The 13,180-nt window shown below is 32.6% G+C and overlaps 1 protein-coding gene across 1 annotated transcript in view; it reads left to right on the forward strand.

The window, feature by feature from the left end:
• Positions 1-13,180, forward strand: part of LOC115886832 — a 30,780-nt gene that overhangs the window by 13,918 nt on the left and 3,682 nt on the right. The window contains exons 3-4 of the mRNA XM_030906137.1: positions 10,744-10,961; positions 11,341-11,454. Coding sequence (XP_030761997.1) covers positions 10,744-10,961; positions 11,341-11,454 — 332 coding nt within the window. The remainder of the gene's footprint in view (positions 1-10,743; positions 10,962-11,340; positions 11,455-13,180) is intronic.

The following is a 13,180-nucleotide window of genomic DNA, read 5'->3' on the forward strand; positions in this document are numbered from 1 at the left end:
TATTTGGAATCAAAATTATCAATACTTTCCATCATTGACATACATTAAACATGTTGACTAAATAGTTATTAGACTGAAATCATAAATTTGAAATGCTTTTGTGCCATAAGTTTAACAGAAACTGTTTTATCATCATTTTTTCGCAGAAAAAAATTAAAATTATTTTAAAAATCTCCCAAATTTATTATTTCAGTCAAATAACTATCTACTCAACTTGTATTTTTTCTCAATAATGACATATATTGACTATTTCTATTTTAAATATCTCGAGAACGGTTTTTTTTTGGAGGTGTAAAATACCTTTACGTACGGAGTGTGGGACTCAATCTCTTCTTAAGCTGCCTGGAGGACACTACCCACTAAACATCACCCTCTCGCTCGAGAACGGTTGCTCGTAGCGATTTTTACCAAGACGTATGCAGACTGCAAGAAAACCGCATACCAAAATCTCTGCTTTACGGTGAGCTTGTAGACGGTAATAGGAGGTCGGGTGGACAACTCAAAAGGTTCAAGGATATTTTCCACGAAAACTTAAAGGGAATTAACAAGCCGAATGAGTGGGAAGAGGCAGCTCACAATAGAATGGAATGGAGAAGAATTGTAAAGTCAGTAAACAGCGACAACCAAAAAGTAAAGAGGCAACAAAGCAATGAGATTTTTGAATGTCTGGAGTGCGGTAGACAGATAACATCACGTATCGAGCTTTTTAGTCACAGAAAAGCTCATGAAAGAAAACGCCTTGCGTGACCATCTTCTAATGCGTGTCAAATACTCGTCAGCGAGTAATGGCAGTATGTATGTATGTTTACCAAGGGACATTTTTTGCTTAAAAAATCATGGATATGTACATTTTTTTCACTTAGTAGTTTTATACAGGTACGGACGAAAAGTTGTTACTCTTCAAAACACTTAGAACACATGTAGGTGGCGCCCCGTACAAATAGGATTCATATTGACATCAAAATCAATTTTCTCATGTCAAAAAAACAATTTTCATCCAAATAATGACTTAAAAAAATTATTTGGAAAAAATCGAAATAAAAATGAAATTTCTACACCCTGTATCTCCGACACTAAGCATTTTAGGACATGCATTTATACGAACGTTTTTACTTATTTTTATCAGCAAAATATGCTGCCGAAGTTTCCGGAATACAGTTCGGATAACCTTGTCACGAAATGGCCGACATTGATTCATCCAACTGAAACTGAAATTAAAAAAATATTTTTTCCTGGTTTTTCCATTGTTTTTAAAATACGTTTATTAACAAATTTTGAAAAAATTAGCCCATTGGCAATAAATCTTATAAAGTGTGAGTCGACATGTCGATTTGGCGAATTTTCAAGATTTATTGACTCTGAGCTCATATTGTTGGGATTTCATAATTAATGTATTTGAAAAAAATAACAGGTTAATAACTTATTTTGTATGTTTTACAAAGGAAAAATAAATATATATGAATATTTTTTAAATATTTATTTTAAAAAATTCGGAGACAAACATAAAAAAGGCAAAAACCGTAAAAATCTGAGAAAAATCTTGACGGATATTGAAAATATACTTAAATCCCTATTTATCAGTGCCACTTCCGCAACTCGTGCACCCTGTATCAGTGGAACTGTCAAAATATATTTCAATATCGATGCTGTCGACGAAGGTTTTTAGTCCCGAAGAAGATTTATTTTTTCTCTCCGGGTGACAAATGTACCGTGCAGTGTAACCGCGACAGTTTATGTTGGGGAATCCACCCATCAATTTGGGATATTGTTACGTCGACAGCTAAAGCCTCAGCTGGCTAAGGATCGGACAGCTATTACAAACTGGAAACTTTCACTCTGTCGAGCATACAAAGTTTCATTATCTCTCTTTTTTTCTTTTTTTATATTTAACTAAATAGTTTTTGTCATGGGCGTAGCTAGATTAGGACTTAAGCTTGATTCTCATGCATCCGTTCTCCGACGATACGATGATACGATATTAATTTTATTGGTTGAATATAAATACTTCGATTGGTGAGAAAATTACGCAGTTTTTAATTGCATTTTTATGCCTCTGTTCATCGGATGTACGATTTGCTTCTGATTGATGTCATTTTATATTTTAAGTGCGCATCATATATATTTTCAACGTCTGTTTACTACTGCCGACTGCGCATCACACATTTATTCTGTATTTTAGGAACTAAGGAGGCTAGGACAAACATGTGAAGCATATTTAGTTTCATAAAGAAGTAGCAAAGTAATTTGAAAATCGCCATTATTTTATCTTCACTCCCATACGAGAAATTCAATAAAACACACGAAAATGGGATACTCTATACAGATATGATGCGCAGTAGTAAACCGGCATCGGGAGCCAGACGGCCCTCATTTTGGTCAGGAGAGCATAGAAAAAGATGCATTTAAAGAACCAGGATTCTTAAAATTCTGATTTTCCCGACATTGCTAGCTATTAACTATTATATTTTATTAAGCTTAGATTAAATCTGTCCAAAAAGTGTCAAATGGTTCGTTATCGTATGATCTTTCTCCGTTGACGGGCTGGAATAAAAAATGTACGGATGAAAAGTTGTATGAAAACGCTATGAGCAATCAAAGCGCCGTCGGACCATCGTATCAACGGATAACGGAAGCATGAAAATCAAGCTTTAGCGTAGGGGGAAAAATGTCAAGAGTCTTCTGCTTTAGAGAAATCTGCTTTACCTTATACATTATTAAAAAAAATGTAACTTTATTTTAAAAGTAATCTGCGAATGATGCTAAATCTTGATAAAGTTTCGGTTTCAAATTTATTTTTCGGTTCTCAAAACAATCTGATTTTCATCTACGTGATCTTGGCTATGATTACGTTGGAGCTGTAATAAATAAATCTATGAATAAGTGATAAAAGTGCCGGCTTTATATGAATTAGACCTCTTAAATAACGTATATGGTATATCAAAAGAACCCTTCTTCGATATATATGTTGGATCAATAATATCTACTAATTCTAAGAGTCCTACATGTGTATGAAACCAAAAAATTTTGCTTATATCCTATACCAGATATCTGGAGCAATTAAAATCACTTGGTCTTGTAATCTCTTCCAATGTATAGTCGATAAAGACAAAGAAACCTAAACATTTGTTTTTCGCTGCTCGTATCAATGGGCTACAAAAAAGTAGGGATGTATTAACAGCTTCAACTTAAACACGTGCATACAAAATTTTATATTTTAATTTGTTGCTTTACCAGAATATTTGCTTTTATAGTTTATCAGAACTCCAACATAAACACGGCCATACTCATTTAATGTCAGCATTTTCATCTTTGAACATATCTATTATTATTTTTAAATTCAATAACAATGTGCTCTATTCCACTCAATATTATAGAATCGATATTGGTAGACATAAAAATTATTTTTTTTTAAATTGCTATTTAGTTGAATATTGACGGGAACTACAAGAAATTATGCATGAGGCAGCCAGCTAAGATGGAGCCACTGTCCCACTTTACCCACTGTGCCTATGATGTTTTTGTTGTTTTGTAATTACCACAGTAATAGGAACTACTACAGGAACAGAGAACTGGAAGCAATTGGACCATTGTCTCTGTTCATACTATCTCTGCATTTATTAATTTTAACTCTCTCGTATGCATCGAATTTCCTGTAATTTCAAACTTGTTTAATTAATTTTAAATTATTAATATCTATACAATGCTTTTTTTGGTTTTGACTCGCTTGGCTAGTTTTTCCACGCCTACTCGATACCAACTTAGCGCGTATAAAAACGCTCAATTTGTAGATATTAGTTTAGTTGATGCTAACTTAAAATAGTATAGGCTTTCACGGCCGGTATTATGACTAAAAACGTGCAAGGTATATAAGCTCTTTCCGCTCTCGTCAGTCAGTTTTGAGTAGAGTTCTGAAAGGTTTTTTTCCAAGAGTTATATGTGTTTTATATTTGATTAGTATTGTGTGTATACTCTGCAGTTGAAACATAAATTAGTTAAGTGTTTCATCGCGTGTTTTGAATTAAGGACCCACGTAATCCGTAGCAATATGAAAACAGTTTTAGTCAAAAACGTTTTTAACTAAAACAGTTTTGTTATTTCGGCATGAGTCCAGTCCTAAGGTTGAACAATGAGTCAAAGTAAGGTAATATTTTTAGGGTATTGTATATTTATATGTCTGAAGATAAGTACTGGCTATTGATAAACTATATTTGATATCAATTAAACTTTTAGTTACGTAATCGAGGGCGCGATTTTTAAACTCATTGTTGCCCATCATGAACATATTCGGCGCGATGCTGACTAACTGGAATTTAAATTTCGCGTTGTGGATTCCAGGTGGCAGCTCTTCTGTAAAAAAATGTCAAGTTGCCGCATTTATTTATTTATTTGCTGACGTTGTCATTCGTTTTGACAATTTATTTTTGTATTACGCGTTTTTGGTTTAAATAAACAGTTTTGTGATACTTTAAGCTTGAAAATGTTTACTAGGAGACTTTGCAATGAAACATTGTTCTTTTCAGACTCTCTCTTAGTGCGAAATGGTACACGATAGCTTAATAATCGCAACTTTTTCACAATATTTTGAAAGGCGAAGCAGTAGTAAAGTAACCTTTATGTCCCTTAAGTACTGTTGAGAAGGTGAGTTTTGTTGATGTAAATAATAACATAAAATAATAAATTATTTTTGTTTCCTAAAATATTTTGAATAAAAGAAAATATATAAAAGTGGGCAAAGCTATGCCGGCCAAGCTTAATCACGTGACTAAAAGTTTATTTGGTACGAAATGTAAATGTGTCTAGTAATAAAAGGGTAATAAAATATATTACGCCAATTGTATATTTCTTAAGTATATAATTTTTTACGGTAGTAGTATAATTTCATAAATAATTATGGAACCAATATGTTTTATTCAAAGCTACTATTATCCATCATAGTGTAATCGAAAAATTAAAATTAATCCAATAACTCCAATAATAATCCAATTATACTGACAAATTCAAAGAACAAATACCGAACTTTGTTTGTAATTAACGCTTTATTAATGTAAAAGGGGTGGCTTTTCGCAAAATTATTGGTGTGTGTATTTATTATGATTATGAAAATAATCCATACTGTTTAAAAAGTTGTGAATTTGAAATTATTTATTATTAGTATACTGTATGTTAACTAAGTTATTAAAGGGATGCGACAATTGAACGAGTAGTAAGAATTAAATCGAATCACTTACTTACAATACGGTTCGTTTAAAATAAATATTAGAATTATATGCTATGAGCTTGGTTACCCAAGACTTTGAAATATAGTTAATAACAATGATATAAATATGGATAAGTAATTGTTATCTTAGATTCGTAAAATTTCATGTTCCATTGTACCAATTTTAGGTACAAAGGGTGCTACAAATTCGAGGTATTAGCATTGGTATCTCGATAACCGTAATACATACGAAGATGGTTAAATTGGGGCAAAGTTGCACCTTGAGATATTTACGAGGATGCTATCAAAAAAGTATTAAAAATTTCAAGGATTGCTGAGTTTTTTGGAGAAAACGGATTTTTTTGGAAAATAAATTTTATTTTTTCCTGTCGTTACTTTATTGCACGTTCTCATAGACACTTTATTAGGGCTACCTGATAGTATTTTAAAGATTTCAAATTAGCTGATAATTTGTGAGATACAGAGGCCGACTTAATTTTTTTAAATACGGACCTGCATTTTTTATTTCAGGTTTTGAAAGAACTCGGTCTCCTTTGTGCAACGATGTGCCACACTTAATATTTTTTTGTTTCGGACATTTAAACACAATTTATTTAAAGTAATTTCAAGTCCGGCTCTGTTTTTTTAATATTTAATCTAATCATCGTTACAATATTGGTTAGCTTTCAAAATTAACAATGACGTATGGTACAACATTAAATACAGAAATTAAAATGCAATAAAAAATAAAAAAATAATATAAACAAACAACAAACAAATAACGCTTTATTCTGCAAAAAGCTAAAATAGCTTCATCGACAAAGCATTTACAAAACAAACATAAGCACAAAAAAATACAAATAATAAAAATTATGTAATACAAATCATACAATTCAAAAAAAAATTGAGTCATTAAAATTACAAATAGAACATACATGATCAATTGCAGAAGACAAAAAAATGGGTATCAATAAAATTTTACAATAGGAAGATTGTAAGTAGATATAATTTTAAGAGTTATAAAATATTAAATACTTGACCCTTGACCAGTGTGTGAGATGATCAAAATTTTAAAATTCAAAATTGTTCATGATTAAACATCAACAAAAAAGTCGTTTACCGCATATAGGGCTCTCTCCAGTAAGTATGATTTCAGAGTTTTGCGAAATGCGGGAAAGAACAAAAGTGACTTGATATTCAAAGGCAGATGGTTGTACATTTTTTTGGCATTGTACAGTATTGAACTTTTAACTAGTTCTGAGCTCGGGGTTGGCAGATAAAGATCGTGCTCCGCATTCCTAAGTGGATAGTTATGAGGTGGCCTTTCGGGAATAGCAGATATGTGCTTGCGGATTAAGCAAACGGATTCAAAAATGAATAAAGAAGGAACTATTTTGAAATTTTTAAAGAAGTTCTGGCAGTGAGTTCTACTGTTCAGTCCCAATAAATCGAATAAGAAGAAGTTTTCTCTTTTGAAGTCTGAAAATACGATCAAATTTTTTTGCGCAGCAAGTACCCCAGAATGGAAGGGCATAACGAAGATGTGATTCAAAAAGGGCATAATAGGCTATTCTAGAGGTTGATAAGTTAAGTTCCTTAGAAACTGATCTTAGTGCAAAACAGGCAGAGCTTAGTTTCTTTGAGAGAGATTCGATATGAAAGTCCCATTTTAATATTGTATAGTAGTTTTATATGACAAAACTTTAGTGTTTGATAGGTTGAGGCATAGGAGATTAGAATCGCACCAAGATTTAATGGTGCGTAAGTCACTGGATATAGTATTATATAGTGCACATCTGGGCCGCTCCAAGTGAAACTACATACATACATACATACCGGCATTACTCGCTGACGTGTATTTGACACGCATCAAAAGATGGTCACGCAAGGCGTCTTCTTTCATGAGCTTTTCTCTGACTGAAAAGCCCGATACGCGATGTTATCTGTCTACCGCACTCCAGACATTCAAAAATCTCATTGCTTTGTTGCCTCTTTACTTTTTGGTTGTCGCTCTTAACTGACTTTACAATTCTTCTCCATTCCGTTCTATTGTGAGCTGCCTCTTCCCACTCATTCTGCTTGTTAATTCCCTTTTTTTTCAAGTCAAGTTCAAGTTTTCGTGGAAAATATCCTTGAACCTTTTGAGTTGTCCACCCGGCCTCCTCTACAATACACCTCTTACCGTCTACAAGCTCACCGTAAAGCAGAGATTTTGGTATGCGGTTTTCTTGCATTCTGCATACGTGACCAGCCCATCTTAAGCGGGACTTTGTAATCATGACTTCAATACACTCGCAGTTAGCTTTTTCAAGGACGTTTGAGACATGATGGAACCATTTTATTCTTAAGAGTTGTCTAAGATGTCTCTGTTGCAACTTGTTTAATGCGTTCATGTGTCGGCGGTACGGCACCCAGGTTTCGCTTCCATATAACATGGTGGGAATTATTATCGCTCGGTACACCGGAAGTTTCGTTTTTGTGCTCAAGTCATGATTGCAGAAAACCCTGTCTTTTAATTTCCAGAATGCTCTTGAGGCGCTGCTAATCCTGTGCTGAATTTCATAGTCAATATTGGCCTTTTCCGAAATCAAAGTGCCGAGGTAATTGAATTCCGCTACATATTCCAACAGCTCATCTCCGAGTTTTATAGCATTGTTGTAATCTTCCGGGGGAGTACACATGATTTTAGTTTTATCGATGTTTAGCTTAAGGTCCAAAGCCTCATATGCCCAGATATATGTATTGTGTTCAACATTTCTTGTAATTGTTGTAACGTGTTTGCAACTAGAGCGCAGTCATCAGCGTATTGAAGTTCTGTGATGAATTTCGTACGTGTTTTTGCCATTAGTCTTTTTATGTTGAACAGACCGCCGTCATATCGGTATCTAATGCCCAAACCTCTCTCCTGCAGTTTGCTGTCCACTATAATGGAGAGCGCTGCCATGAATATATTGAGAGGCGCTAAGACACATCCCTGCCTAACGTCTGTGTTTGTTAGGAAGGGATCGCTCAGTGATCCATGATATAACACCCTTGATTTGTTGTTGTTATGGAGGCTTTTACACACTGTAAAAAATTTGATGGGTACTCCGAACTTTTTCATAATTGCCCAAAGTGCATCTCTGTTCACAGAGTCGAAGGCTTTTGTTAGATCGATGAATGCAACGTAAAGTTTAGACTTCTACTCTTTTACTTTTTCCTGTAGTTGCCGGATGGAGAATATGGAATCGACGGTACCGCGGTTGGTGCGAAAACCCGTTTGCGATTCTGGGGGGATTTTTTCTATATGTAGGTGCAGGCGGTTTGACATAATTTTTGCAAGAATTTTTCCTCCTATAGCCAGTAGTTAAATTCCTCGGTAGTTTCCGCAGTCTGATGCACTTCCTTTCTTCTTAAATATATTCACTATATTCGCGTTGCAAAAGTCCTGAGGTACCTCTCCGCTTTTCCATATGACATCAAAGAGAGCCTTAAGATGACCAATAAATTCTTTACTTGCACACTTATAGATTTCCGCCGGAATCGCGTCACAGCCAGCTGATTTATTGTTTTTAAGCGGTTTTATGGAGTCCTTTATTTCCTGTTCTGTTATTGGAATGTCTAATACATCGGGGCTGTTATACTGAGGTATTATGTTGAGTGACATACAAGAGAAACTAGTATCTGCCGCAAAGAGGCAGATTTTACCGCTAATGTCTAGATTTGCAATGTCGTTGATAAACACCAGAAACAAAATAGGGCTAGGTACTGAACCCTGAGGGACACCACATTCTATAGGCTCACAAGAAGACATAGAGGTATCAATCCTCACATGTTGCCTTCTGTTGCCAAGATATGACTTAAGCCATTCGAGCGACACTCCCCTGAAATCATAGTATTGCAATTTGTTAATTAAGATATTATGATTTACACAATCGAAAGCCTTAGAGAAATCACAGAAAATTGTAGCTGTAGAGTGATGGTTATCCAGGCTAGAGTATACATTGGAACTATTACTTAGAAATCTAAATTGATGGGTAGTAAGTAGGAGTAATATTTAAGGAAAAAAGATAGCCTAAACCTTTTTTAACCAATATTTCAATGATCTTAGATAATGTCGACAGGAGTGCATTTGGGCGATAGTTCGAAGCTTCATCTTTATCTCCTCCTTTATGCAGAGGAATAATTATTGCTGTCTTAAGGCAGTTTCTAAAATCTCCTTTTTGGAATGACTCGTTAATTAAAGTAGTAAGATGGATTAATGTGCATTCAGGAAGTTCAGAGAACATTTTGAGGGTTTAATAAAACAAATAATATAAATATAATGTTATATAAACAATCAAATACTTTCCCTGGAAAACGAATTGGAAATGGTAGAGCAGTATAATGGCCAGCGAGGTCCAGGAGCCTGTCGCCAATATCCCTGTCCCCCCCCTTGGCGTGGGGGTGGGGCATTACTTGACGTCATTTGTAAAAGTGAAATAAATATTTTTCAACATTTACAATAAAAAGTACAAAATGCCATCAGAAGTATAAAAAGAAGATATGTTCAAAGAGCTATAAATAAAATTGAACGAATAATAAATGTGTGCAATAAGAACCATTTCGAACGCGTAGAGCATTAAAAACTAGTTTGTAGAAGGTGATTTATTTATAATAATTACGATTAATATTATGCATATTACTAGATCGTACACTGAGATTTCAAATTCACAATAAAAAAAGTTAAAAAAAATATCTTTAAATTGCTGACTTGAATATTATTTATTTAAATCTTTCAATTGGCTCGATTTTCCTTACTCAATGTTAATTAGCGATGTTCAATATATTGTTGCGATGAATATAATCAGATTTTTTCCAAAAAACTTAGCAATCCTTGAAATTTTTAAAACTTTTTTGATGGCATCAGGGTGAACATCCCAAGGCGCAACTTTGCCCCAATTTAACAATCTTCGTATCTATTATGGTTTCCGAGATACCAATGCTCGTACCTCGAATTTGTAGCACCCTGAATATTTAGTAATAAAATAAATTATAATTTAACGCTGTCTTCATAATTATGAAGAATGCGTATTTATGAAGTAGGGCATCAATAGACTCGAACAATAGCCACTAAACAAACATCATGAATATAAAATTCAAACAATGTGGAAATTATTACAAAAAAATCTATTCATACTGTAATACGCAAAATATGTTTGCAGTTTGTTCAAACAAAGAGATCTTAAATGTCGATTCATTATGAGAAATTGAATCGCGTGATTCGATTCACTAAAAAGAATCGTGTTAACCATCACTATTAGTTACGGTATCAGTATTTTATTATTATATTAGTATACGTAATAAAATTTGTATTCTTTTTTATATAATCAATTAATTCTATAAGATATGCTTTGAAGTTATACAACATAATATTTTTATTACATAACTATTATTTTTTACTCTCGTATTATGGTTTCTACGTATTTTATTTTAAGTACCTACATATAATGTTTGAGAGATGTTTTATTTGTATTAAAATTCATTATGAAATGTTCTATCAAAACTAATTATACTTTTGTTTACAGACAGTATACAGTTTTGCTATTCCTTGGAAACTTGGTCCAAAACAAGAAATGGGTGTGGGATGGAATTTCCAGTTTCAATATCCCTTACCGTACAACACAACTAGCATCTCAAATTTTCCTGAAATATCTCGAAAAACTAGAAATATAGCTAACTACAATATTCAGGATACGAATGACAGAGCTCTACTCTATCAAGGAATTGAAAAACTACTTGACAGGTATACGAAATATATACGAAAAAATATAATTAGCGTCCAAAATTAATTAAAATTTACGGGAAACTAATAAATATGTACCAACATAACAGGGAATTCAATATTTTAAATAAAAATATAAAACTCTTTTATGTGATTTTTTTATGTGATTTAAGTTTTCTGCTTATATAGCGTTACCAAACCATAGAAAACGGCCAGTATATAAATTAAAATTTATAATAATATAATCAAATATTAATAAAACATTCATACTCGCAATATATTCGTTTTATCTAATGTGATTATTTCTTAAACAAAAAAATCCTCCCAAAGAATTTTTGCTGGAATTCCATTTTGCACTCTTTTGACATATTTCTACAATTAAAATAAATTGTATTTTCAGCAATGGGTTCAATGGTAAAGAATGTGTTTTACAAACTATTTGTGAATATGCTGGTGGTACTATGCCGAATGGAGAAAATGGACTTTTAGATCAAGTATTGTACCTACTTTTAACGTAAGTTAATTTATATAACAATTTACCTACAAAATATTAAATCGGTATATCGATTTTATCAAAAATTTCACAATTTTTAACTTTCTATTTCTAAATGGACATATTTTCAGTCTATAATATTTAAGAAGCATAAACTTGTTCAACAAATAAATTGACATAACTGGTTATATCAACTAATCAAAGTTATTAGTCGAAATTGCATACTAGGTTTTATCATTATGGAATTACAATCGAGTGCTCTCTTGCCAAATGGTCCAAGTATAATATGTATTCATCTTCTACCGTATGATCGAAAATAAAGAGCGTCCAGTTAAAGGTTGATTCTCACTATACCTTCCATATCAGCTCCCTTCCGTTTATGTAGAATATTATATCATGTAAATGAATAGGACAATGCACACTATACGTTCCGTTTCCCCATTTTTTTGGCGGACGGACTGAAGCGTATCGGAAACAACGTTGTCAAGTTCTTACATTTGAACCAGCTCTGTTAATATTTTGCTGATATTTATTCATTCTTTCACCACTTAATTAAATCTATTATCTTTTTCAAAAGAAACAAATTTTTAAAATGAAACTTTCGTAATGATATAAATTGTACAATAAAAAGTATGGAACTGATACGGAACGGAAGCTTACGTATAGCGTCAATACAATAAAAAAAATTCACAGTCCTTTACAAAGATGCAACCGGGGGGGCATTGAAAATGATGAATAAAAACGTAAAAATATGATTAGTGTTAATATGAGTGTATTACATACATATGTTTAAATAACGAACTTAACAAAAAACAACAGATTTAAAGATTCACTGAAAAAGTAGTAATGTTAAAATTAAATAAAACATTATCAATAATAATTATACGATCGCACCTATCCGTAAAACAAGCAAGCAAAAAAAAAGAATTCTTACGGAAAGTTACACTTTACGATATAATTTTTTAACTGTTAAAGGCAAACCCCATTTAAACACAAAACTTTTTAATACCTACTACTGTATCTAAAAGACTTTTTTTTTAAATTACTAAATTCTTAGCCACGCTTCTGTTCTTCTTGGCTGTTGTGCGTCACGTCACAGATTAACAGGCCAACGTTTGCACCACAAGGCGATGCTGCAGACCACTAGGTAGACCGGTCGTAGAAATTTATGTTATACAACTTGTAGTCAATCTACACAAATATTGTCAAAACCTTTTTTCTTTTAAAATGTGTTCAGATTTTGTAAAAAGTATAAGTCAAAATCCCAAAACTTAAATTTGATATGAGTTTCTTAGTTTTTAACTAATATAGTGGCGAATTACAAAAATTCCTTTTCAATGAAAATTAATGAGTTAAATAAAATAATTTAATAAATTACTAGCTTTTTCTCGCGACTACGTTCGCGTTACACCTCGAATCGTTCATGCATTGATTTAAATGATTTTTTACTTCTTTATAGAGAGCTAGTGAGCATAGATGTTTTTTATTTTTCATCTTTTTTTATTTATTAAGAGCACTAATACTCTCTTTATAGGTTATTTTTTATTCTTTGAAGAATAATTGAGGAAGATATATTTCGTTATGATGTCACTAAATAAACCCTTGTATAAAATGTTATACTGTCTGGTTTATAATGTTATAATATTGCATTTTCGTACAGCAAACTTTCATTCCCTATTCTACTCCCTAAGGGTATAAATTTCATAAATTCGCTTTACCTTTGTGCCCATTTTTATGTGTATAATCC

The sequence above is a fragment of the Sitophilus oryzae genome, unplaced genomic scaffold (genome assembly GCF_002938485.1).
Source record: "Sitophilus oryzae breed Bouriz unplaced genomic scaffold, Soryzae_2.0 scaffold_499_pilon_pilon, whole genome shotgun sequence".
NCBI lineage: Eukaryota > Metazoa > Arthropoda > Insecta > Coleoptera > Curculionidae > Sitophilus > Sitophilus oryzae.